General features: G+C 61.4%; 2 protein-coding genes across 8 annotated transcripts; one reads left to right on the forward strand and one right to left on the reverse strand.

The window, feature by feature from the left end:
* Window positions 1-325: 325 nt before the first annotated feature.
* NFE2L1 (NFE2 like bZIP transcription factor 1) lies at window positions 326-10523 on the forward strand. Of its 6 annotated transcripts, none has more exons than XM_064636539.1 (7): window positions 326-402; window positions 1088-1296; window positions 1735-2228; window positions 5941-6156; window positions 6533-6622; window positions 6915-7076; window positions 7250-10523. In XM_064636539.1, exons 3-7 carry the CDS (start codon window positions 1737-1739, stop codon window positions 8582-8584), a joined length of 2295 nt encoding a protein of 764 aa, XP_064492609.1. In that variant the 5' UTR covers window positions 326-402; window positions 1088-1296; window positions 1735-1736; the 3' UTR covers window positions 8585-10523. The 6 variants fall into 6 exon arrangements, with proteins under 6 accessions (XP_064492609.1, XP_064492608.1, XP_064492612.1 ...); XM_064636538.1 differs by having other exon boundaries at window positions 348-465; XM_064636542.1 differs by having other exon boundaries at window positions 378-402; window positions 1093-1296.
* Window positions 10524-13168: 2645 nt separating this feature from the next.
* CBX1 (chromobox 1) lies at window positions 13169-23606 on the reverse strand. Of its 2 annotated transcripts, none has more exons than XM_064636567.1 (5): window positions 23463-23606; window positions 18908-19080; window positions 18076-18253; window positions 16702-16796; window positions 13169-15082 (listed from the first exon to the last, which is right to left on the reverse strand). In XM_064636567.1, the coding sequence occupies exons 2-5, from the start codon at window positions 19045-19047 to the stop codon at window positions 14938-14940; spliced, it is 558 nt and encodes a 185-aa protein (XP_064492637.1). In that variant the 5' UTR covers window positions 19048-19080; window positions 23463-23606; the 3' UTR covers window positions 13169-14937. The 2 variants fall into 2 exon arrangements, with proteins under 2 accessions (XP_064492637.1, XP_064492635.1); XM_064636565.1 differs by having other exon boundaries at window positions 18908-19083; window positions 23463-23605.
* Window positions 23607-23638: the final 32 nt, after the last annotated feature.

The following is a 23638-nucleotide window of genomic DNA, read 5'->3' on the forward strand; positions in this document are numbered from 1 at the left end:
TGCCCCTCTCATTGGTGGACGGCGGCGGGGGGGGGGGGCTCGCGCGCCATTGGGCGAAGGAGATGCCACTCAAATCGCCCGGAGGGGTGTGGGGGGGCGAGCCGCAGCTCTTCACGCTTCTCCTCCCTGATTGGCCCTGGCGGCGCCGAGCGCGAGGGCCGCCCGCGCGCCCATTGGGTCGCCCCGCCTGCCCATCCGGGCGGTGCCGCGAGGTGGCGGGAGCAGCGCCCCTCCGCCGCCTCCCCATTGGGCGACCGCTCCCTTCTGCGGGCGCTGATTGGCGGCGGCGCCGCTGCGGGGCGGGCGGGGCGGGAGGAGGGAGGGAGGGGGGGGGGTGGTTGAAGGCCGGGGTGGGGAGCTGGAGCGGCGGCGGCGGCGGGGCCGGAGCGGAGCCCCCGGCGGGTACCGTGGAGGGAGAGGGTGGAGCGCGAGGGGGAGGCTGGAGCTGTGCGGGGGCGGCCGAAGGTGCGAAGAGGGTTGGGGGGGGGGGGCGTGGCGGCGGCGGCGGCGGGGACGGCGCGGCGCTGAGGGGGGAGAGCGGCCCGGGCCGCGCGCGCGCGCGGGCGGGCGGGGCGGGTCACGTGGCGCGCGGGGAGAGGGTCACGTGGAGCGCGCGGGGTCTTAAAGGGCCCCCGCGACGCGTTTTGGGGGGGGGGGACACGGGGGGTACTCGGGGGGACATTGGGGACCCCCCTCATTGCTCGGGATCCCCCCCTCCCTCATTGCCGGGACACTCCGTGCTCGGGCTCCCCCTCCCTGGGGTCTGGGGCCGCTCCCCGGCCGAGGGGAGAGGTGGTAGCGGGGCGGGCCCCGGGTGGTCTTTCATATGGGAAAACCCCCCCTGTGGAGCGGCTGGAAAACTGGGCTTAAGGAGGGGGAGAGCGAAAAGGGAGCCGGATTCCTTGGGAGAGCGGGAAGTTGACGCGCCGGCCTAAGAATAGCTCGGGGAGGGGAAGCGCCGTCGCCGAAGGTAACTCCGCTTCCCAGCGAGATTCCCTGGGTTTTGCAGGGAGAAGGCGGCGGGGGAGCGGGGCCCGCGCACGGGGTGGTGCCGCGGTGCGTTACCGTGTTTGCTCTCTGGTTACAGTTCAGCCGCTGATGAAATCGCAGCCGGGAGCGGAGGAGTCTTTGGACCTTCCCATGGTCGGGACCTTTGACTCATAAAAGGCTCCTTCAAAAGGCTTCGGGAGCAGAAGAAGGGAAGGAAGAGCGGCCGGAGAAGGAGCAGAGCCCGACCTGGAGCGTGGGGAATTAGGGGGGGAGAGAGGAAGGCGCTGTATGTGGAGTTTTTGGACAGTAAGTCACATGGATTTTTATATCTCTGGGTGACAAAACACAAAGGGAAAGGGGAGGGTGGAGCTGCCGGGGAGAGCTGTTGCTTCTGGAGGTTTAAACCTTTGATTTCCTTGGTTTTTTCAACCACCCAGCCCCAGAATTTTTACGGCAAAACAAAGCCCTCCTGAACCAGAAATCCTTGCCCGTTCCTAAACATCCTCGGCCACCCTTGAAACTTTTATTTTGCTTTCTCTGGCGCTGCCCTGAACGCCAATCACCCCTTTATTTTGCTTGCTTGAAAGTGGGGCAGAGCAAAGCCAAACCCAACCAACCTGTTGGTGTGGAGGCTTCGCCCGCCGCCGGCAGCTTCTTGTTGTTGTTGTTGTTCATTCCCAAACATTCCACCTGTTTTGTTGTTTTGTTTTTTGGTTTTTTTTTCCCTTCTCTCTCCTCCACCAGAGATGCTTTCTCTGAAGAAATACTTCACCGAAGGCCTCATCCAGTTCACCATCCTGCTCAGCCTCATCGGGGTCCGTGTGGACGTGGACACCTACCTGAATTCCCAGCTCCCTCCTCTGCGGGAGATCATCCTGGGCCAGAGCTCTGCCTACACCCAGACCCAGTTCCACAACCTGAGGAACACCTTGGATGGCTATGGCATCCACCCAAAGAGCGTGGACCTGGACTATTACTTCACCGCCCGCCGGCTGCTCAACCAGGTGAGGGCCCTGGACAGGTTCCAGGTGCCCAGCACCGAGGTCAATGCCTGGCTGGTGCACAGGGATCCCGAGGGATCCGTGTCTGGGGGCCAGCCCAGCGCCGGCTCCGGCCTGCAGGATGGCGGCAGCGCCGAGACCGGGGTGAGGGAGAGCGGAGCCGAGCAGGGATTCGGGGAGGAACTGGAGGATTTGGGAGCCGTGGCCGCGCCGGCGAACGGAGACCTCACCAAGGAGGTAGGGAAGAGCTGCTTTTCCCGGGAAAAGTTCGGGGGGGAAGCTGTTTAAAGCTGGGATTTGGGAGCTTTCTGGTGCACGCCCAGCGAGCAGGACGGGACGTTGTGTGTGTTTGGCACTTAGGGAAAGTGTGTCCCTGCTCGGGAATGTCGCAATCCTGGATCCTGGCTCGGTGTCAGCGCTCCGGGGGTAATTCCAGGGGAAATTCCAGGGCGGTTTTTTCCCCCCCACCACTTTTTTGTTTGGTTAATTCTGGGTTGAAAGGAAGAGTGAAAAGAGGGGGAAGGGGGTTTGGGGGCAGCAGAGCTCTCGTGACTCAGTGTTGGGCAATGGAGCAATCCAGCTGGGGAATAAACAGGAGCAGTTGGGAAAGAGCCCCAGCCCAGGTGTGGAGCAGGTGGTTGGGTTACTTGGCTGGAGCCCGGCCAGGATTCGTGATCCCTGGCTCAGTTTTCCTCCCAGCTGGGTGGGGAGAAGTGAACTGGAAGGGGGCTGATTTCTCCTGCCCCAGCACAACCTTTGGGATGCAATTCCAGGCTCTTGGAGAGCTGCTGGTGTGGCTTTGGCTCCGTGGAGCGTGAGGGGGTTGTCAGGGGTGATCCATGTCCTTGAGTCTTCCCAGGATCGTGGAGAGGGATCAGTGGTGACCTGTGGCCTCAGGTCCTTCCAGGGTTAGTGGTGATTCCAAACCTTGGGTCCTTCCAGGATGGTGGGGGGGGGTCAGTGGTGATTCCCGGCCTCGGGTCCTTCCAGCGTCGCTCCAGCGTCTCCCAAGTCGTGGCTGGGCGTGGGAAGAGTGGAATTTGAGCCGGGCCAGCCCTGTCCCTGCAGGAGGGGAGGGCAGCTGGATGCTGGGAGCTGTTGTCATGTGGCTCCAGTGCAGCAGCAGGCAGGGAATGGGAATGGGGCGTGGGAATGGGTGTGGGAAGGGGTGTGAGCGCCGCAGAGACAGAGGTGATGCTTGCTTTGGGTCTGGGATTGATGGATGAGCAGCAGGATCCTTCCCTGGGAATGGTGTCCTGATTGGACCTGCAGGTTTTCCATGAGTTTTCCCAGGAGGGTCTCCTGGCTCTGCTGGGCTGTGGGATCGAGGGGGAAAATCCCATTCTGGGTTGGGAAGTGACCTTGGAGGTGTCAGACGGTCACAGAACACCGAGGCCAAACCTTCCCACCTTGTGCTGCTTCCCTGGGAGTGGAGAGAGGCAGTTCCCTGCCTCGGGAATGGCGAAGGATGTGATGAAATGCCCTGTGCAAGGTCACTCCTGGAAGGCTCCGTCGTCCTTCCCGAGGCTGCCGTTCCTGGCTGAGGGCCTGGGGAGCCTTCCCAGGGCCGGGTGGGATCTGATTTTAGGGAGGAACGTTGCGGATTTGGGAGGTGAAGGCTGGTGGCTCCTGTTTTCCAGAGGCCTCTGTGCAGCTGCATCCCGGGCCGTGCTGGGAATGAACCTCCCGGCCGGGCTGGGAATCTCCTCCGGGGCAGGGTGTGAGATCTGCAGCTCCCGGGCTTTGCAGCATCCCTGCTCCTCCCGGGTGGCTCTTTGCCACGTTTTCCCCCCAAGCCCCTGGATGGACAGGAGGGGAGGGTGTTGTTGCCAGGGCCCAGCTCCAGGAAATCCCGTCTGGCTCCCACGTCACTCCAGTCACACCATCCCTGTGCCCTCCTCCCCCGGGGCCAGCCAGACCCAACTCGCTGCTGCCACGCTCCAAACCAGCCTTGTTTTGGGGGGTTTTTGGGGGATTGTTTTTCCCTCGGTTTTGGTGTCTTTGTCCCCATCCTTGACTCCCTCCCCCAAACCTTTCCAAGGGGAATATCCCGGGAACTCTGCAGCTCCCTGGGAGGCACCTGCAGGGCCTGGGGCGGGTGATGATGATCTGCAGATGGCTCCAGGGCCGGGCTTTAAATTTTTCCATGACTTTCCCTGGCACATTGCGACTCCCTGGGCCAGGCACGACCTTGCCTGGGAGTTGGGGGGGGGAGGAATATGGCTGATTATAAATAATTTTGGGAATGCTGCGGAGGGGCATTTTTTTTTTGGGCGTTGCAGTTGCGAAATACAGAAATACGGAATCCAGTTATTTTATCCCACGGATAAAACAAACAGACAAACAAACAAGAATTAAAAATAATAATAATAAAAAAATGCCCGTTTTGATCCGGGGTGGCCGCCGGGTTTAAAGACAAAGCTGGGATTTAATCCCGGGCGCTTCCCTCTGCAGCATTGGGGGTGGGGAGGGCGGGAGGCTCCGTGCCCGCCCGGGGCCCGTTTCCACAACACCCGGGGATAAAAATACGCGGCCGCGGGACATGTGATGAGCTGCGGGGGCTCAGCCCTGCGCCCCCCCCCCCTCTTCCCCCTCGGCGTGGGGGGGGATCTCCTTACACTTGGCCTTGGCTCTGGTTGGGAAGGGGGGCTGTGCTGTGGTTACCGCCGGGGTTTGCCGGGACGGTCTGAGGAGGGAGGGAGGGTGAAGGGGGTTTTTGGGAGAGGGGGGGAGGGAGTGAGGAGCGCCCGGGGGTCTCACTGGGGGAGTTGCGGGGGGCGACATTGGGGTCGCCCCCTGTGGGTCGGGGTGTCCCGGGGGAAGCAGCCAAGGTGACCCCGCGCTGGGTGCCCTCCCTGCTGCCCTCCCCGCGCCCGGGGGGTCGCGTTCCCCCCCCCCCAATTCCTCATTTTGGGGGGGGATTTGGGGTTTTTTGGGGGGGGGGGGCGGCCCCGCTGCGCCAGGGCGGGGGCGTGGCCCGGGGGGCGCTGATTGGCTGAGCGGGCGGCCCCCGCGGGCGCTGATTGGCTGCGGCCACCGCCCCGGGGGGCGGGGCGGGGCGGAGAGGGCGTGGCCGGCGGCGCCGCATCCCGGCGGGGAGGGGCGGGGCTTGTGCCGGGGTGGGCGGGGCTTGGCGGCCGCCGCAGCCGGGAACGGGCGGGGGGGGGTTTGGGAAGCGGGGGGGGAGCCCCTCCCGGTCCCTCCCGAGCCCCTCCCGGCCCCGCCGCAGCCACAGCAGCAGCATCCGCCGCACCGGGGGCGGGGGGGGCACCTGTGGCCGGTGGGGCGGAGCGGAGCGCGGTTCCCCCCCCCCGCCGCTGCCGCCGCCGCCGCCGCCGCCCCGGCCGGCGATGCGTGAGCGGCACCGCGCCCCGGCCAACCCGCCCCGCCGCCTCCTCCTCCTCCTCCTCCTCCTCTTCCTCCCCCGGGGACCATGATCGGCGTGCGCCGCGGCCCGGGCGGCAGCTGGGGACATGAGAAAGGTACCGGGGGGGGACACACCGGGAGGGGGCTGCGGGGACCCCGGGAAGGGTCCGGCGGCGGCGGCGGCGGCTGCTCAAGTTGCATCAGGTGGGTGGGAATGCGGGGATTTTCCTGCCACCCCACCCCTTATGCAAATGGCCGGGATGGCACCACGGGCTGATGCAAGGCGGGCACGGCGCAGCCACCGCCGCGACGCGGGCCCGGGCGGCCCCCGCCGCCTCCCCCGGCGGCGGGCGGGCGGCCATGGGCGGCGGGGAGGGCAGGGCCGGCCATGCGGAGCCCGCAGAGCCGCTCCCGGGATCCCCGCGGGGCGCTGGAGCCCCGGCAGGAGCAGCGCGGGGCTCCCCGGGTGGGCTGCGGGCTGGGGTACGGGGGGGAAAGGGGGGGGTGGGGAGAGGGGGTGGGACCGCTGGGTGGGGACCCCCCCCCAGCGCAGGGGCTGAAGGAAATGTGGTCTGTCTTGCAGGACATCGATTTGATTGACATCCTGTGGAGACAGGATATTGATCTCGGCGCTGGGCGAGAGATTTTTGACTACAGCCACCGGCAGAAAGAGAGCGAAGTGGACAAAGAGCTGAGCGATGGGAGGGAGCGCGGGGACAGCTGGAGGAGTGCAGGGAATGAGGTCTTGGATAGAAACCTGCTAGTTGATGGAGAGACCGGGGAGAGTTTCCCTGCGCAGGTAACGCCCCCGGGCCGGGCTCTGCTTGGGGGCCTCCGTGGGGGCCGCTCGGAGCTGCAGCAGCAGGGTTGGCCCAGGTGGGCGACAGGATTTGGCGCTGGCGAGGCCAGGGCAGGGCTGGCCCCGCGTGTCCCCGTGTCCCCGGCAGCCGCAGAGTCCCCTCAGCCCTGTGGCGAGTCCTTGCGTGGCAGGAGGCAGGGGAGAGGCTCTCCGGCGCGTTCCCGTTCCCTGGAGCAGCAGGATGGAGCACTGGGTGGGGCCTCTGGCTCTTTTTTGGATGCGCTGTAATAAAGCCCTGCTGGAAGGAGCTCGTTCCCTCAGCACCACCTTCCCCGAATCCCGAGGCTACGGTTCCCTGTGTTTCCTTCCCCCCCAGGTGCCCGGTGCGGAGGATCAGACAGCCCTGTCCCTGGAGGAGTGCCTTAGGCTGCTGGAGGCCACCTTCCCTTTCGGGGAGAACTCGGAGGTGAGCGGATGGGGCGGATCCAGGGGCTCTCCCTGCCTCACCCACCGGGATTTCGGTGCCTCCAGCATCTTTCCCGCAGCGAACCGGGCTTGGCCGCTCCGGAGGCTCCTTGAAACCACCCAAGGAGGGGGTGGGCCACCATTAATTAAAGCCTCCTGGCTTTGCTCCTCGTTAGCCCGTGGCAAGGCAGGGAGGAGCAGGCAGGCCGTGGCCGGGAGCAGCGGGAAGGGCGCCGGGCTGGGGAGTGGCTGCAGTGCCGAGGCTCCAGCCCTGACTCCCCTCACGTGCTCAGTTCCCAGCTGCGGATGTCTCCGCCCTGAGCGAAGCCGTCCCCGGGCAGAGCCGGGCCCCGGGCGGCCCCCCCACCCTGCTGTCCCCCCTCCTGGCCGAGAACGAGTCGCCCTTCGACCTGGAGCAGCAGTGGCAGGACCTCATGTCCATCATGGAGATGCAGGTGAGCCCCGGCAGAGGGACGGGAAGGGCTTTGTCCCCCCAGGTGCTCCGTGAGTCTGGGTGTGGTGACGCCGTGGTGGCCCCGTGGCCCGTCTGCTGCAGCCGGATGGGGGGAGCTCCTTCCAGCCTGGAACGTCGTCCTGTCCTTCACCGCTGTCCCCGCGTCTCTTCCAGGCCATGGAAGTGAACTCCACGACGGGCGAGAGCCTGTTCGGCGGCACCGGCGGAGACCTCCTGGCGTCCAACTACAGCCTGGCCCCCGGCACCCCCATCAACCAGAACGTGAGCCTGCATCAGGCCTCGCTGGGCAGCTGCTCCCAGGACTTCTCCCTCTTCAGCTCCGAGATCGAGAGCCCCTCCATGGCGGGCGGCTCGGCCCTGCTGCAGCTGACGCCGGACAACTCCACCGGCCTCAACAGCACCTTCGGCTCCACCAACCTGAGCGGGATCTTCTTCCCGCCCCAGATGAACAGCACGGGCAACGAGACGGCCGGGCCCGAGCTGCCCGACCCGCTGGGAGGGCTCCTGGACGAGGCCATGCTGGATGAGATCAGCCTCATGGACCTGGCCATCGAGGAGGGCTTCAACCCCGTGCAGGCCTCGCAGCTGGAAGAGGAGTTCGACTCCGACTCAGGTCTTTCCCTGGATTCTGGCCACAGCCCCGCTTCTCTGAGCAGCTCGGAAGCCTCGTCCTCCTCGTCCTCTTCCTCCTCGTCCTCGTCCTCCTCCTCGTTTTCCGAGGAAGGGGCCGTGGGCTACAGCTCCGACTCGGAGAACGTGGACTTCGAGGAAGCGGAAGGGGCGGTGGGATACCAGCCGGAGTACAGCAAGTTCTGCCGCATGAGCTACCAGGACCCGGCCCAGCTCCATTACCTGCCTTACCTGGAGCACGTTGGCCACAACCACACCTACAACATGGCCCCGGGGGCCCTGGATCCCGAGGAGCCCAAACTGCCCGGCGGCGGCGGCAAGAAGAGCGGCGGCCCCAAGGAGAAACCGTCCGAGTTCCTGGACAAGCAGATGAGCAGGGACGAGCACCGAGCCAGGGCCATGAAGATCCCCTTCACCAACGACAAGATCATCAACCTGCCCGTGGAGGAGTTCAACGAGCTCCTGTCCAAGTACCAGCTCAGCGAGGCCCAGCTCAGCCTCATCCGCGACATCCGCCGGCGCGGCAAGAACAAGATGGCGGCGCAGAACTGCCGCAAGAGGAAGCTGGACACCATCCTCAACCTGGAACGGGACGTGGAGGACCTGCAGCGCGACAAGTCCAAACTGCTCAGGGAGAAGGTGGAGTTCCTCAAGTCCATCCGGCAGATGAAGCAGAAGGTGCAGAGCCTGTACCAGGAGGTGTTCGGGCGGCTGCGGGACGAGCAGGGGCGGCCCTACTCGCCCAGCCAGTACGCGCTGCAGTACGGCAGCGACGGCTCCGTCCTGCTCATCCCCCGCGGCCCCGCCGAGCCCCAGCCCCGGCGCCAGGACCGCAAGCAGAAGGACCGCAGGAAGTGAGGGGCGAGGGGAGAGAAGCAGGAGCGGGGACGCTTCGCCACGAAGGGGAGAGAGAGAGAGAACTGGAGAAGGGCTGAGCCTGGAAGTAACTTTTAGAGGAACTTTCATGCCTTCTTATCCGATATATCTTCTCAACCACGCACCGGGGGGGAACTGGCGCTGCCGGACGCTGCGGGAGCCGCGGGGGGGCCGAGGTTTTTTGTGGGGGTTTGGAGGGGACGAGAGGAGGAGCCCCCCCTGCGCTGCCCGGCCCGGAGCCTCCCGCAACCCGGGATCCTTGGAGCGCAGGGACGAGCTGGCAAACGCTGCTGGGGAGGTTGGCAGAGGTGGAAAACAAAAAAAAAAAAACAAACTACTGTTAGGAACTGGCTTTAAGTAAGAAAAGAAATTTAAGCGGATGAACTTAAAAAAAAAAAAAAAACAAAACAAAAAAAACAAAACACAAAACAAGTTATAGGAGAGACGTTTTTTCTGAACTTCCAAAGTTCTGTGATTTCAGGTAGTTGGATTTTTGGGGTTTTTTTTGGTTTTTTTCTTCCTCTTTTTTTTTTTTTTTTTTTTTTGTTTCTTTTTTTTTTTTTATCCTTTCCTTTTTTTCCTGAACCCGTTTTTGCCATCGGTGTGTGTGATTCAATCCGACTCGATTCCAGATTAACCAACATCCCTTCCCTAGATCAGACCAGTGCACACGTGGAAACACAAACAGTGGTGTGAATTCCGTTAACCCTTTCCAGCCTGAGGGAGCTCAGAGCAGGGGGGGGAAACACCGTTCCCAGGGGATGGGAGAACCAGCCTGGCAGGAAAGCTGGGAGGAGGAGGAGCTGTGATGCCTCGGGAAGGGCAGAGAGGGACTGGAGAGGGTTAAGGGATCCAGCAGGATCCGTGTCCCCAGCGCCCTCGGAGCACGCAGAGCCTGCATGCCAACCCTGGCTTCTCCCACTGACTGCCTGGGGAGGGATCTGGGGGGGCCTCCAGGGCCCCCAACAGCACAAGGGGAGCGGTGAAATCCCGCTCCCAATCCCAGCCCAGGCCGTGGGTTGTCACTTAGAGCCTTAGGCAGCTGTAGGTCCCTGCCCCGTAACCGCGCTTGGGTTTTCTGGGGCTTCAGCCCCCCCCTTTTTTTTTCTCCTCCCCTTTAGGGTCTAGAAGTGCTTGTGTTGAGTAAAAAAAAAAAAACAAAAACAAAAAGGGAGAGAAGCCCAAACGTTCAAAGCTGCTCAGTGTTCTCTTTGCCATAAAGATTCCGTGTAACCGTGTGATCACATTATAGGATTCTCTTCTGTCCCAAGGTGTTGGTCTGACTTCCTTTGTTTTCAGGAGGGGGGTGGGGGTAGTGCCTTGATCACTGTCGGTCTCTGCAGAGAGACCATCCTAGAAGCTGTATTTCCATATAGCACAGCTGGGAGTGTTCGGACTTTACCAGCAACAGAAACAAACAAACAAAACGAAACAAACAAACAAAAAAATGCTTAAAAAAAAAAAAAACGACGAAAAAATGGCTTTTCCGAGCCAGTCCTGTGCACGGGATCCAGGGGAGAGGGAGGACTCGGGTGGTCACTCAAGGGAAGGACACCTGGAGAGGCAGGAGGGAGGCCTGGAGCAGCTGCTCGCTGGGCCACGTGTGTCCAAGGGCGCTTCCTCCAGGTTTTTGGGAGAAGCATTTGGATCTGGGAGTGCACTGAGGGGTGGTTGGGACCCGCCGAGGCCCCGGTGGGCTCGTCCACCCCCGATTCCCGGGATCCTGACGCGCGAGACGAAGCACAAAGTGGTGGAGCTGTGGGTGTGGGGAGGTTGGAAGGGAGGCCCTGTGCGTATGTTTTAAATTATTTTTTCCTCTTAGAAAAAAAACTTTTTTCTTTGAATGATCTGTGAACCTGTCAGGGAAAGAAGAGAGATTGTGTGAGCACAGGACAAAAATAAAAACGGCTTATTCACTGTACCACCCTCGGCTCCAGGGGTTTTTATTGGATATTTGGATGATTAAACATGGCAGGGAAACCAAGCAGGGACCTTCTTCCCCCCCACCACAGTAGCTCCTGGCTCAGGGCTGGGAGCAGCTCCAGTTCCAGCAGTGGGTTGGGAGGAGGGAGTCGCTGTCGTCCTGCAGGGGATGGATGGAAAGAGAAGGAAAAGGAAAAGCTCCTCCTCTGCCTCAGCTGCTTCCTTCCTTCCTTCCTTCCCAGCAGGGTCTTCCCAGAGAAATCCAAGGAAAAATGTGCTCCTGATCAAAGCTGCAGGTCTCTGAGGCCGAGTCCAATCCCTCTCCCTGGAATGTGGATTCCCAGGACAGGGTGTCCTGTCCTCCCGGTGGCCTTTGCAGCTCCAGGGGCTGTTCCACACATCCCACCTTCCCTGCAGCTCTTGGATGCGGCTTCGGAGGCTGAGCCGAAGTTCATCCGATCCTGAGGGTGTTTCCATCCCAGCTCCTGCCCTGTCCCTCTCCCTGGGGGATAAATCCCGGCCAGGAGCGAGGACACCAAACCCTCCATCTCTGGAATGTTTCCAACTCCTCGATCCTGCAGTGGAACCCCTGGGGGGGCATTTTGGGTGGTGCTGGGGGGTCCCTCCAGGAGACCCCACACAAGCCGGGGATGGAAAGCTGCTCCTGGGAGTTGCTGGTGTGGAACTGGCATTTTGGATGCCATCCTGGTGCCTCCACACCCCGTCAGCTCCACGTATTTTGTCCTTGCAGATCCCTTTCTCCGGGGTTTTTCAGCCCCGTGGCCTCCCTTGGCCAGACACACCCAGAAGATCCGGCCAAAATCACACTTCCAGCCCCACTCTGCTCCCCAACAGTCTCCCACGGGTGTTCCTGTGGGCCAGATGCCCTTTTCCTGCGGATCAAACCTCTCCCTGCGGGACTGGAAGGATCCATCTCCTCCTGGTGCTGGTGCTGAGTCCGGGCCAGCTCAGCCAAGGGGGATGAGGAGCATTAAATCCACGCTCTGAGGTGCTTCCCCTCCCTCTTCCTGGGCTCCAGGGGATTTATTCCAGACATTCCTTCAGGGGCTGGGTTAGGATGCAAGCCCAGCCGGCAGAAAAGCCCTCGGGGATTCCCCCACCCCTGTGATGGTGCGAGGAGGTCTCAGCCCTTCTGAGGGGGAGCAGAGGAGGGACAGGAGGGTCTGGGGAGGATCCACTGCCATTCCCAGGCCCTGCCCCTGCCCCTTGTGCTCACGGGGGTCATTCCCGGTGCACAAACAGCCCAGAGAATCCATGGGGAGGCTCCCAAGGGTGTCCCAGCCCTCCCAGGCTGGCAGAGCCCGCTCTGGCTCCCTGCCCGTGCCCAGCCCAGCGTGGGGAGCTCAGCCAGTCCCTGCCCTGGGCCCCTGCCAGCCCACACTCAGCCCTTTCATTCCCAAGCAGGAATCGCTCGGGCTTCCAGCGGGGCCTGGGAGCTCTGATCCCGCTCAGAGCCACGGCCCAGCCCTCGGCTCCAGGGCCAGCTGCTCCTGAGCCCCCAGCCCGGGCTCTGTGGGGACACAGAGGGGCTCCCCTGCCCTTCCCTGCCCTTCCCTGCCCTGCTCCAGCTCCGACCTGGAGCACCCATCCCAGGGGGAACCCCCCTGGATCTCCCCCGGTCACGAGGGGCCGTTTTCCTGGGCCTTGGTTTCTCAGGAGGGGCCACAGCAGGTCCCCAAAATCCTGCAGATCCCGGCAGAGCCCTCAGAGCCCTCAGAGCCCCCCTCCCAGCGCCAGGATGGAGCAACCGGCAGATTCCAGCGACCTGGATCGATCTCCCTGAGCTCCCCCGGGACCCGCAGCCTCTGATGCTCAATTAAGTGGACGTTACCCCGGCCCTCTCTGGTGATTAATCCAGGTTTAATTGCTGCTGCTGCTGCTGCTGGGCCAGGGCAGCATCTCCTTGTCCTGCCGGGTACAGGCTGTGCTGGCACAAATAACCTGGATTTCAACGGGGTCCCTCAGGAGTTCTGCAGCCCCTGTTCCACCCAAAACCTTCCTGCTCCAGCCTGCACGCCTGGAAACACCAGAACCTCCGAGTCAGGAACCATCAGCCTCCCTCAGGAACCACCATCCAACTCCAGACTCCAGAACTGACCCTGCTCTTCACGCCCAGGAGCTCGGGGCCTCCAGCACATCCACACCACGGATGGACGGAGCCAAACCACCTCCTGCCAGACCAGAACCGCTGCCAGAGCCCTAAAAACCCCACCAAAACCACCAGCTGTGCTCCAGGTGCGGGTGAGAAGGGAATTAAAGGCCACTTACCCACCTCTGGAGCCGGATCCTGGCCGGGAACCCCCTCCAGCAGCATCTTCCTGCACCAAAGCACGTCCCAAAACACGGCTACTTCTCCTGTCTCCTCTGCCTAAACCTCTCTTCTCCAGGTGGAAGCCAAAAAAAATCAGGACCAGAACCTGCTGCCACCTCTTCCAAAGCTCCAGGGGAGCCCCCAGCTCTCCTGGAATCTGAGCTAACCCAGCTCAGGGAGCACCTTCCTGCCCTACCCAGTCACTCCCCTCACATCCAAAAAGAGCTCGGAGGAAGGAGCCGAGGGTAGAGAAGATAAAAAACAAACAAACCAACGAAACAAATCAATTAAAAAGAAAAAAAAAAAATAAATCAGGATTATAAATCTAAAATTTTATTGAGACAAAAAAACTGACAGAGCTCGGTATGAAGTTAAAATCCAAACACGTACTTTACATTTAAACGACGTTTTCACAGAAACCTAAAAGCACACGAAATCTTTTTAAAAAAAGGTTTGTACAATGCAGGTCTAAAGAGAGAGATACCGCCCCAAGGAGGAGGTGCCAGGACTCTGGTGGGGCTCGGGACTGACTCCCCCCCAAAAATTAAATAAGTTTCAGTATTTGTAATAAATCTGAGGGTTGTTTTTTTTTTTTTTAAATCGAAGAGAAAAAAAAAAAATCAAACCCCTCTGAAGGTTTCGGGGCTCTGGCACCGACCTCCCCTCAAACCACCTCTTTGGGGGCAAGATGGGATTGAGGGGGGTTGGTTTGGTTTGTTTTTTTTTTTTTTCCTTGTGCTGCTGTTGGGTTTTTTTTCCTCTCCCTCCCCCAGCTCCCTGTGCTGCTTGGGCTGGACACCACAAATCACGGGGACAAAAAGAACCAGAGTGCTCAGAAGTCTCTTTCCCCTCCCTCCCTCCCTCCCCACCCCCATAATTTCATTTTTTTTTTTTGAGAAATAGCACCTTAGAACGGAAAGAAGGGTAGAAAAGGCTTGAAAAGGGTTAAGATCCATCCCCCCTCCCTCCCACCCCCCCCATACAATGCATGTGTCAGGAACTGGCAGTTCTGCTGCAGGACAATACAGAATCACAAGTTGGCATTTTCACAAGTCTCCCCCCCCCCCCCTCACCCCCTCCCACCCCCCAAAAACCATCACCCCCCCCCACACCCCCCCTACCCCTTAAAAATCGCTCGCAGGGTTTTGAGGATTCTCAGCTCTGGAGATTTGGACATTCACAGTTTCAGTCTCGTGTCTCTGTCCCTGTCTCCCCAGTTCTGTCAGCAACACTGGGCTTTTTTTTTATTTTATTTGCTCCCCCTTCCCCTTTTTTTTCTTTTCTTTTTTTTTTAATTTCAATTTTTTTTCTTTTTTTAATTCACGTTGTTTAAAAAAAAAAAAACCACAACAAAACCCCAAACAAACAAACAAACAAAAAAAAAACAACAAAGAGAAGATCTGGAAACGATCTGGAACGTTGTCACCAGACCTCACATCTCCCTCCCCAGTGAACGAGACTGATTTCCCCACGTCCCTCCCACCCCTCCCAAAAGAACCTTTACACCAGTAAATAGCAAAAGAAAACAAAAAGGAAAAAAAAAAAAGGAGAAAATAAAACAAAATAAAATAAAAGAGAGACCTACACACATGCTACGCCTTAAAAATGCAGAGTTAACACGAGTGGGAAGAAGGCCGTGGGTTGCTGAGATGGTCTTTGAAGATGAAGCAGTATCCACCTGCACCCCCTGCACCCCCAGCCCACCCACCCCAGTGAGTCCTTCATGGAAGGGGCTTTGCTTCCACTCCCCACGAGCTGCTGGGAAACAACAACCCCTCCCACACACCCCCCGCCCCCCAAAAATCCCCCTCCCCTCCTCCCGACCCTCTGATATCCCCCTTGTTTTTCCCTCCCCCTCCGAATTGAGCCGGGCTGGTTGGACTCTGGACACAGCAGGGAAGCTGCACGAAGCGCTGGGGCAGCTGCAGGGGCACAGAAACCATACTGGTCTCTTCAAAGGGCACCTTCTCCGGCCGTCTCCACGTCCCACCCGGGCAGAGCCGCCTCCAATCCCCTCCTGCTCACACCCCCAGGCCGCAGCTTTCCACCAAGGGCTGCCCAAAGAGCGGGGACAGAGGGCTTAGTTCTTGTCCTCCTTCTTGTCGTCGTCCTCGGAGGGGTAGGAGTGCCATGTCAGCCGCTCCTCGTAGAAGGAGATCACCACCTGAGGGCAGTTGATGTTGGCCTCCTTGGCGGGCACCAGGTCGGCCTCGTCCGAGTTCTTCCTGCAGGGGAGCAGAGAGGGGAGTCAGGGAGGGGTGGGGAAGTCAGGGAGGTATGGGAGGGACAGGGAAGTCAGGGAGGGACAGGGAAGTCAGGGAGGGAGAGGGGAAGTCAGGGAGGGAGAGGGGAAGTCAGGGAGGGAGAGGGGAAGTCAGGGAGGGAGAGGGGAGTCAGGGAGGGAAGGGGAAGTCAGGGAGGGAGAGGGGAGTCAGGGAGGGAAGGGGAAGTCAGGGAGGGAAGGGGAAGTCAGGGAGGGAGAGGGGAGTCAGGGAGGGAGACGGGAAGTCGGGGAGGGAGAGGGGAGTCAGGGAGGGAGAGGGAAGTCAGGGAGGGAAGGGGAAGTCAGGGAGGTGTGGGAGGGAGAGGGAAGTCAGGGAGGGAGAGGGAAGTCAGGGAGGGAGAGGGAAGTCAGGGAGGTGTGGGAGCAGAGAGGGGAGTCAGGGAGGTGTGGGAGGGACAGGGAAATCAGAGAGGGAAGTCAGGGAGGTGTGGGAGGGAGGGAAGTCAAGGAGGTGTGGGAGGGAAGGGAAGCCCAGAGGAAAATCCAGAATCCAGGGAAATGGGATCCTGGAGCCCCAGGGAGCCCTCCCCGGGTGGTTCCGGAGCGGGAGGAGCAGCAGGAAAAGCTCCGGGGTGAGTCCAGCTCAGGGATCAGAGCTGTGGCCCTGCCCCCAAACTCTCTGTCCTCCCACACCTCCACTGGCTTGGATCCTCCTGTGTCACCAGAGCCCAGGGGACACTGTCCTGGCTCTGGGAGTCATGGAATCACTGAGCTTGGAAGATCTCCCAGGCTGAGTCCCCCCTGTGCCCGATGCCCCCCCGTCACTGAGTGCCATGTCCAGCCCTTCCCTGGGCACCTCCAGGGGTGGGGACTCCAAACCTCCCTGGGCAGCCCCTTCCAGTGCTTTCCATGGAGAAATTCCTCCTGATGTCCAACCTGCCCCTCCCCTGGCACAGCCTGAGGCCGTTCCCTCTCCTCCTGTCCCAGTTCCCTGGGAGCAGAGCCCAACCCCCCCCGGCTCCCCCCTCCTGTCAGGGGGTTGCAGAGCCAGAAGGTCCCCCCTGAGCCTCCTTTTCTCCAGGCTGAGCCCCCCCAGCTCCCTCAGCTGCTCCAGCCCCTTCCCAGCTCCGTTCCCTTCCCTGCACACCCTCCAGCCCCTCCACATCCTTCTTGTCCTGAGGGGCCCAGACCAGGACACGGCCCTCGAGTGCCCACAGGGGGACAATCCCTTCCCTGCTCCTGCTGCCACCCCATCCCTGCTCCAAGCCTGGTGCCAGTGGCCTTCCTGCCCACCTGGGCACACATCCAGCTGCCAACACCAGCACCCTCAGGCCCTTCCCAGCTTTCCAGCCACAATCCCAGAGCATCCACAGGGACCTCTCGTTCCATCCCCTCCTCGGGGCAGCACAAAGTGCCCACCCTGTCCCTTCAGAGGACACCTGAAGGGACACCCCAAAGCCCCAGGACCCCCCCTGGGGCCCTCTCTGCTGGTTCCACACCACAGGAGCCCCCAGGCACACAGAGGTCCCCCCTGGAGCAGCAGGGCCTCCCCAGGCCTCCCTCCTGCCCCTCCCTGGCACAGAGGGAGTGGCAAAGTGCCAGCCCCCAAGGCACACTCACCACTTCATGAGGAACATCAGCTCCCCGCTGGAGTCCGTGGCGCCGATGATCCGCTCGGGCTCGAAGCCTCGGGCGAAACCTCGCGGCTTCTCCGACTGGAAAAGAGACAAATTCCCACTTGGAGCGTGCCCAGGGTGACACCCATGGCCCTGCTCTGGCCCCCAGGGTGACACAGCCCTGGTCTAGTCCCCAGAGTGACACCCCCAACCCTGCTCTGGTCCCCAGAGTGACACAGCCCTGTCCTGACCCCCAGGGTGACACCCCCAGCCCTGCTCTGGTCCCCAAGGTGACACCTCCAGCCCTGCTCTGGTCCCCAGGGTGACACAGCCCTGTCCTGGTCCCCAAGTGACATCCCCAGCCCTGTCCTGGCCCTCAGGGTGACACCCATGGCCCTGTTCTGGCACCAAGGTGACACAGCCCTGCTCTGGTCCCCAGGACATGCTGGGGGCTGCCCAGGAAGGCTCAGCCTGCAATTCCAGGGCCAGGGAGATGCTCCAAGCGCTGGAGAATCTATGGAGCCAGGCTGGGAGAGCTGGGGGGGGTTCACCTGGAGAAGGGAAGGCTCCAGGGAGAGCTGAGAGCCCCTTGCAGGGCTCCAAGAGAGCTGGAGAGGGACTGGGGACAAGGGATGGAGGGACAGGACATGGGGAATGGCTTCTCACTGCCAGAGGGCAGGGATAGATGGGATACTGGGAAGGAATTCTTCCCTGGGAGGATGGGGAGGGGCTGGGATGGAATTCTCAGAGAAGCTGTGGCTGCCCCATCCCTGGAAGTGTCCAAGGCCAGGCTGGAGCAACCTGGGACAGTGGAAGGTGTCCCTGCCCATGGCAGGGGGTGGCACTGGATGGGCTTTAAGGTCCCTTCCCACCCAAACCATCCCATGATCCCATGCCCGAGGCCTGTGGGACCCGGGAATCCCACTCAGGTGCCCCTCTGGAATGCCCAGCTGATGCTGCAGAAGGATCTGACTCCCAAGGCCCAGCTGCTCAAAGCCCTGTGCCTGCCAAGATCCAGCAGCTCCTGGGATGGGAACCAGGCTGCAGAGCCTCTCCGTGCCCGTTTTCCCGAGCAGGAAGCTCCGTGTTCCACCTCATCCCCCTTTTCCAGAGGCAACTCCTGCCCCTGGGAGTCCAGAACCCTCCTGGGGTTCTTCAGGACAAGCTGGGGGCTGGATTCACCCTTTTTGCCTCTGGATTCACTGAGCTGAGACAGCAGCTCCTGCCTCCTTCCCGAGGCTCCAGCTTTCCAAAGCTGCCTTCCTTTGGCAATCAAAGCTCCCATTCCTTGGGAAAACCAGCTTGAAGTGGCTGTTCCAGGGATCAGTCGCTGTGCCAGGGGCAGGGGGGTGAGCCCAGCACCCCCACCCTGCCTCACCTCCTCCTTCTTCTTCTTTGGTTTGCTCTCCTCCCCCTTGTCCTCCGTGTCCGACTCCGCTTTGCGTTTGCTGCCCTCGGATTTCTCGCTCTCGTGGGCGGTTTTCTGGGATTGCAGGAATTCTGCGATGAGGTCGGGGCAGTCCAGGTTCTCCTCGGGCTCCCAGGTGTTGTCCTCGCTGCAAAGCAAACAGGGCAGCTCAGTCCTGCAGCTTTTTCCAGGCTGAGGAAATCCCGGGATTTCGGCCGAGGAGCAGCAGGTCGGCCCCTGGCCCGATCCCGGCGGGAATGCTGGAGGGCAGGGCAGGGATTCCCCTCCTCAGGAGAGAACTGCAGCTCATTCCTCTGGCTGCTTGTCCCTCTCTGGAAAGGGGAAGACCCTCCCAGGGCCTGTTTGCAGGGCAAAACTGGGATTTTCCCACCCCAAGCCATGAGTTTGGGGCGTTTGGCAGAGCAGGATTTTCCCACCTGGAATTTGGGGTGTTGGGCACACTGGGATTTTCCCACCCTGCCCTCCTGGAATTTGGGGTGCTTGGCACACTGGGATTTTCCCACCCTGCCCTCCTGGAATTTGGGGTGTTTGGACACTGGGATTTTCCCATCCTGCCCTCCTGGAATTTGGGGTGTTTGGACACTGGGATTTTCCCACCCTGCCCTCTTGGAATTTGGGGTGTTTGGCACACTGGGATTTTCCCTGCTTTCCCTCTTTGCTCCATTCTCCACCCAAGGAGAGCCCCAGGGACACCAATCCTGCCTGGAATCTCTGGGATCCAAAGGCACAGGAGGTGCTGGCACACCCCTGGCCCCCAGAGCAGCCGGCTGGAGCCACTTACTCCGAGAATCCTTTCCACTTGAGCAGATATTCCACCTTTCCCTTCACCACCCGCCGATCCAGGACCTTCTCCACCACATATTCCTCCTCCTCTTCCTCTAGGACCTCTTCCACTTTCTTCTTGTTCTGTTTTTTTCCCATTGTGCTGGCCAGCTTTTCAGCTTTCGGGCGACGCTGCTGCGAGGGGAGGGAGCCGAGGTCAGCCCTGCCTGTGCCCCCCGGGAATTCTCCGGGATGCACAGGGGCAGGGAATGCTGCCTGGGAGAGAACAGGCAGGGAAAACACAGAGGGACGGGTCAGGATGGTGCTGCCAGGCCAACAGGAATCGAAATCCCGGGATTCTGATGCAAAGCTTTGGGGTTTTTTTGCCTCTCCAGCTCCTCATTCCCCCAATTCCAGGAACGCTTTTCCCACGGGAGCTGTTCCACACCTTGTCCCTCCTCACCCTGCTCCCTTCCCTTTCCTCACCTAAAGGGTGAACTGAGTGGTTTTTATATTAACTGGAAATTAATAAATCCTTAATCCAGGCCAAACCCAAGCCCCAGCCCCTGATCCCAACCTCCCCACGCTCCTTCCTTTCCTGGAGCGTGGATGGGCACTCTGGGATATTTATCCAACTCATCACCCCACAGCATGCAGGGTTTTATTTCCCCTCCTTATCTTCCAGAGCTGTTCAGTCAACCCAAAAATCCCTGGATATCCATCCAGGGCTGGCTGGGAAGGGAGAACTCCGGATTCAGAGCCAGTTGCCACCCACAAGGAAGCGTGTCCAGGTGGCCCTGGATGAGCTTTAAGGTCCTTTCCAACCCAAACCATTCCATGATCCCAAAATTCCATGACTCCATCCGGTCCCCCAGAATGAAGGGGTTTTTTTGCCTCATTCAATGAAGGGAACAAAAAGAAAACAACCACCTGGAAAGATCCCACCAAAACTGAGCCAGAGCCTGAGAGGCTTTTCCCTCCATTCCCGGGTGGAAATACTCCCAATGGCACCTCCAATCCCATTCCAGAGGGAAGCAAACCTGGAGCAGCGAGGCTCCTGGAGGTCTGGAGACTGGGAAGAGGAGGAGGAGGAGGAGGAGGAGGAGGAGGCAGGGCTGGCACAGCCACAGCCACAGCCGGGTGTGCAGCACAACAATGGAAAAGCCTCCGACCCTCCGGCATCTAATCCCGGCCCAGGAGCAGCAGGAAGCCCCAGGATCGTGTTTCACTCTGGAATTCCTCAGCCAGTTCCTTCCTCTCCCCTCCATCCTCCTCCTCTGGCACCACATGGCTGCTGGAGAAGCTGCTGGAGAAGGGGCTCAGAGCCCAGCAGGCCAGGGAAGAGGAGATTCCAGGGTGATTCCCAACAAGGCTCCGAAGAAAAACTCCAGGAGCGCCCGGAGGGGCGAGATCCCGGGATTGCTGCTCTCAGCAAAGGAATTCTCCTCAGCTGCAGCCAGAAGGGCTCCAGGGAAAGCTCTGTGGGCACTGCCTGGAGATGGAGGAGCTGCTCAGGCACCTGAGGGGGCTCAGCTGGATCCAGGGAGGATTCCAGAGGCAGCAGCTGGATCCAAGACTAATGGGAGAGCCAAGGGGAGCTCAGGGAGGAGCTGCTGAAATTCCAGGGGAACAGAGAAGGAGCAACACCCCGGATCCATCATTTTCTGGAGCAGCTGGGCAGGGAAGATGCAAGTCCAAGGCTGGGAGCACTTTGGGAAGGAGCTTCCCCCAGAAGGGTTGCAGGAATCTCCCCAAGCCTCCCGGATATTTGGGGGTTGTCCCTTCCAGCTCCCTGAGCATCCAATCCCAATAATCCTGGCTGGAGATCCAGGAGGATGAGGCCACATTCCCAGAGCCAGCAGGGAGCAGAGCTCCTGCACAGGCCTCTCCCTGCACTGCAGGAAAAAGGGAGAGAGGAGCTCCAAACCCTCCCAGGATTTATCCACAGAGCATCCAAGCTGCTCCACACCGGGAATAATCCCATGGAATCCTCAGCCACCAACACCCAAACCCTGCAGTTTTGGGGGTTGAAACAAGGCCTGATCCCTCCCTGGATATCTGGGAAGGCAGCACAGGGGGAATCCCTCCCTCCTCTCCAGGGATTCCAAACACACCTCTCGCTCCCACTGGGATGGAAAACGGAGCTGCTTCATTTGGGGGCAGTTTTGGGAAGCAGCTCCTCATCCGCCCCTTCCTCGGCCGTGTCCTTGTCCAGAGACACAAATCCAGCATTCCCACAGGTCCTGCTCTATCCCAAGGGCTTCACAACCCCCATTCCAAGCGTGCTGGCTCCCCCAGCTCCCCAATTTCCACTGGGAAGAGCTGGATAAAGCCTGCCCTGATGCTGAGGGGGGGCTGGGACTCCTGGGCTGGGTGTCCTGGCACATTTTGGGGGGGCTCTGGGGGGGGTTTTGGGGTCCCAACGGGGGTGGGCTGTGCCACCAGCGGGGTCCTGGCACGTTGGTGGCATTTGGGGACACTTTCTGGGGGGATCTGGGGGGGTTTTGGGGGGTCTGGGGGCTTTGGGGTCTCCTCCTTCATGGGGGGGGCTGGAACCCCCAAAAGGGAGGTGGGCTGTGCCTCCAGTGGGGTCCTGGCACGTGGGTGGCCTTTTGGGGGGCTCTGGGAGGTTCAGAGGGGTTTTGGGGTCCCAAGGGGGGTGGGCTGTGCCTCCAGTGGGGTCCTGGCATGTGGGTGGCCTGCTGGGGACACTTTTTGGGGGGGGTCTGGGGGGTTCAGGGGGGTTTTGGGGTCCCCTCCTCCAGGGGGGACTGGACTGTGCCGCTCCCCCAACAGCTCCTGCTCTGCCTCCCCCCCTCCCCTTCCCGACACATCCCAGCTTCCAACCACAGCTTCCCAATCCCATCTCCTGCCGGCCCCACCCCAGGGGGGAGGGGGAGCTCTCCCCCAGCCCCAAATCCCCCTCCCACCCGGCAGCTCTCCCTGCCCGGCCCCCCCGGGAGCGGCTGCCATCCCATTCCCGGCATTCCCGCAGCCTCTTCCCGCTCATTCTCCCCGCCAAAAAGTTGACACTTGTCCCTCCCCGCTCCCAGCTGGAGCCTGGATCCTCCCCCGCTCCTTCCCCGGCCTCCCCTTTTCCCTGGAGTTCCCTTCCCAAGAACAACTCCCTCCCCATCCCCCCCCGGGGTTTCCTTAAACCCCCATCCCCAAAAATCCCCCTTTATCCCCCCCAAAAACGGGTCCCTGCTCCAGCCCTTCTTTCCCAAAGGCACTTCCACCCCACAGCTTCCCATTTTCCCAGCTCCCCATCACATATCCACTAATTCCCCTCTTCCAGCACCCCCAAACACCCCCCTACACCCCAACACCCCCACTGAGCCCCTCTCTCAGCACCCAAAATCCCTTTCCCAGCACCTCAAACCCCTTCCAGTGACCCCTCCCAGCATCCCAATCCCAAAATGCCTCTCCCTGCACCCCAAATCCCACTCCATGACCCCTCCTCCCTCCCAGCACTCCCAAATCCCCCCCCAACCCTTCTCCCACCCCCTCCTCCACTACCCCCTCCTCAGCTCCCCAAATATCCCTCCACCCGACCCCCCCAGCATCCCAATCCCAAAATACTTCTCCCTGCACCCCAAACCCCCTCCACTGACCTCCCAGCATCCCAATCCTCCAAAATACTTCTCCCTGCACCCCAAACCCCCTCCACTGACCTCCCAGCATCCCAATCCTCCCAAAATACTTCTCCCTGCACCCCAAACCCCCTCCACTGACCTCCCAGCATCCCAATCCCAAAATACTTCTCCCTGCACCCCAAACCCCCTCCACTGACCCCCCCCTCCAACCACCCCAACGACACTTCCCCACCCCCTCCCCAGTCCCCCTAAACCCGTTCCCCAGCCCCCCAACCCCGCAGCACCCCAATCCCCCCAAAATACTTCTCCCTGCACCTCCAAACCCCCTCCACTAAACCCCCCAACATCCAAATCCCAAAATGCCTCTCTCCAGCCCCCCAAACCCCCTCCGCCGCCCCCCCCGCATCCCAATCCCCCCAAAATACTTCTCTCAGCCCCCCAAACCCCTCCCCTGACATCCCGACACCCCAAACCCCCCAAATGCTTCTCTCAGCCCCCCAAACCCCTCCCCTGACATCCCGACACCCCAAACCCCCCCAAATGCTTCTCTCAGCCCCCCAAACCCCCTCCCCTGACATCCCGACACCCCAAACCCCCCCAAATGCTTCTCTCAGCCCCCCAAACCCCCTCCCCCTGACATCCCGACACCCCAAACCCCCCAAATGCTTCTCTCAGCCCCCCAAACCCCTCCCCTGACCCCCCGACCCCCCAGCACCCCAATCCCCCCCAATCCTCCTCCCCGCACCCCAAACCGCCTCCGCTGACCCCCCCCTCCAACCGCCCCAACGACGCTTCTCCAACCCCCTCCCGGCCCCCCAAAACCCCTCCCCGACCCCCCCCAACCCCTCCGCACCCCCCCCTTCCCCAAACCTCCCCCCCACCCCCCCCAAACTCCCCCCCCGTTACCCCCCGCGCCCCCCCCACCCCTCCCACGCCCCCCGCCGCCCCCCCCCGCGCCCCCCCGCGCCGCCCGCGGACCTTGCACAGCCCCGCCGCCGGTGTGTGATGGAAGGGGCGCGGGGGCCGCTCGGGGGGTCGGGGGGGGTCCGGGCCTGGCCTCGCTCCGTCCGCCGCCCTGAACAAAAGAGCCCGGCCAGCGCCGCTGCCCGCCGCGCACACCGCGCATGCGCCGCGCTCCGCGCGGGGCGCGCCGG

This window comes from Pseudopipra pipra, chromosome 26 (genome assembly GCF_036250125.1).
Source record: "Pseudopipra pipra isolate bDixPip1 chromosome 26, bDixPip1.hap1, whole genome shotgun sequence".
Classification (NCBI taxonomy): domain Eukaryota; kingdom Metazoa; phylum Chordata; class Aves; order Passeriformes; family Pipridae; genus Pseudopipra; species Pseudopipra pipra.

Coding starts and splice junctions, on each gene's coding strand:
- NFE2L1 (XM_064636539.1), top strand. CDS start 1,737: ATGCTTTCTCTGAAGAAATACTTCACCGAAGGCCTCATCCAGTTCACC. Junction 2,229..5,940: donor ACGGAGACCTCACCAAGGAG/GTAGGGAAGAGC, acceptor TCTGTCTTGCAG/GACATCGATTTGATTGACAT. Junction 6,623..6,914: donor CTTTCGGGGAGAACTCGGAG/GTGAGCGGATGG, acceptor TCACGTGCTCAG/TTCCCAGCTGCGGATGTCTC.
- CBX1 (XM_064636567.1), bottom strand. CDS start 19,047: ATGGGAAAAAAACAGAACAAGAAGAAAGTGGAAGAGGTCCTAGAGGAA. Junction 18,254..18,907: donor AAGTGGAAAGGATTCTCGGA/GTAAGTGGCTCC, acceptor TTTGCTTTGCAG/CGAGGACAACACCTGGGAGC. Junction 15,083..16,701: donor CTGATGTTCCTCATGAAGTG/GTGAGTGTGCCT, acceptor GCTCCCCTGCAG/GAAGAACTCGGACGAGGCCG.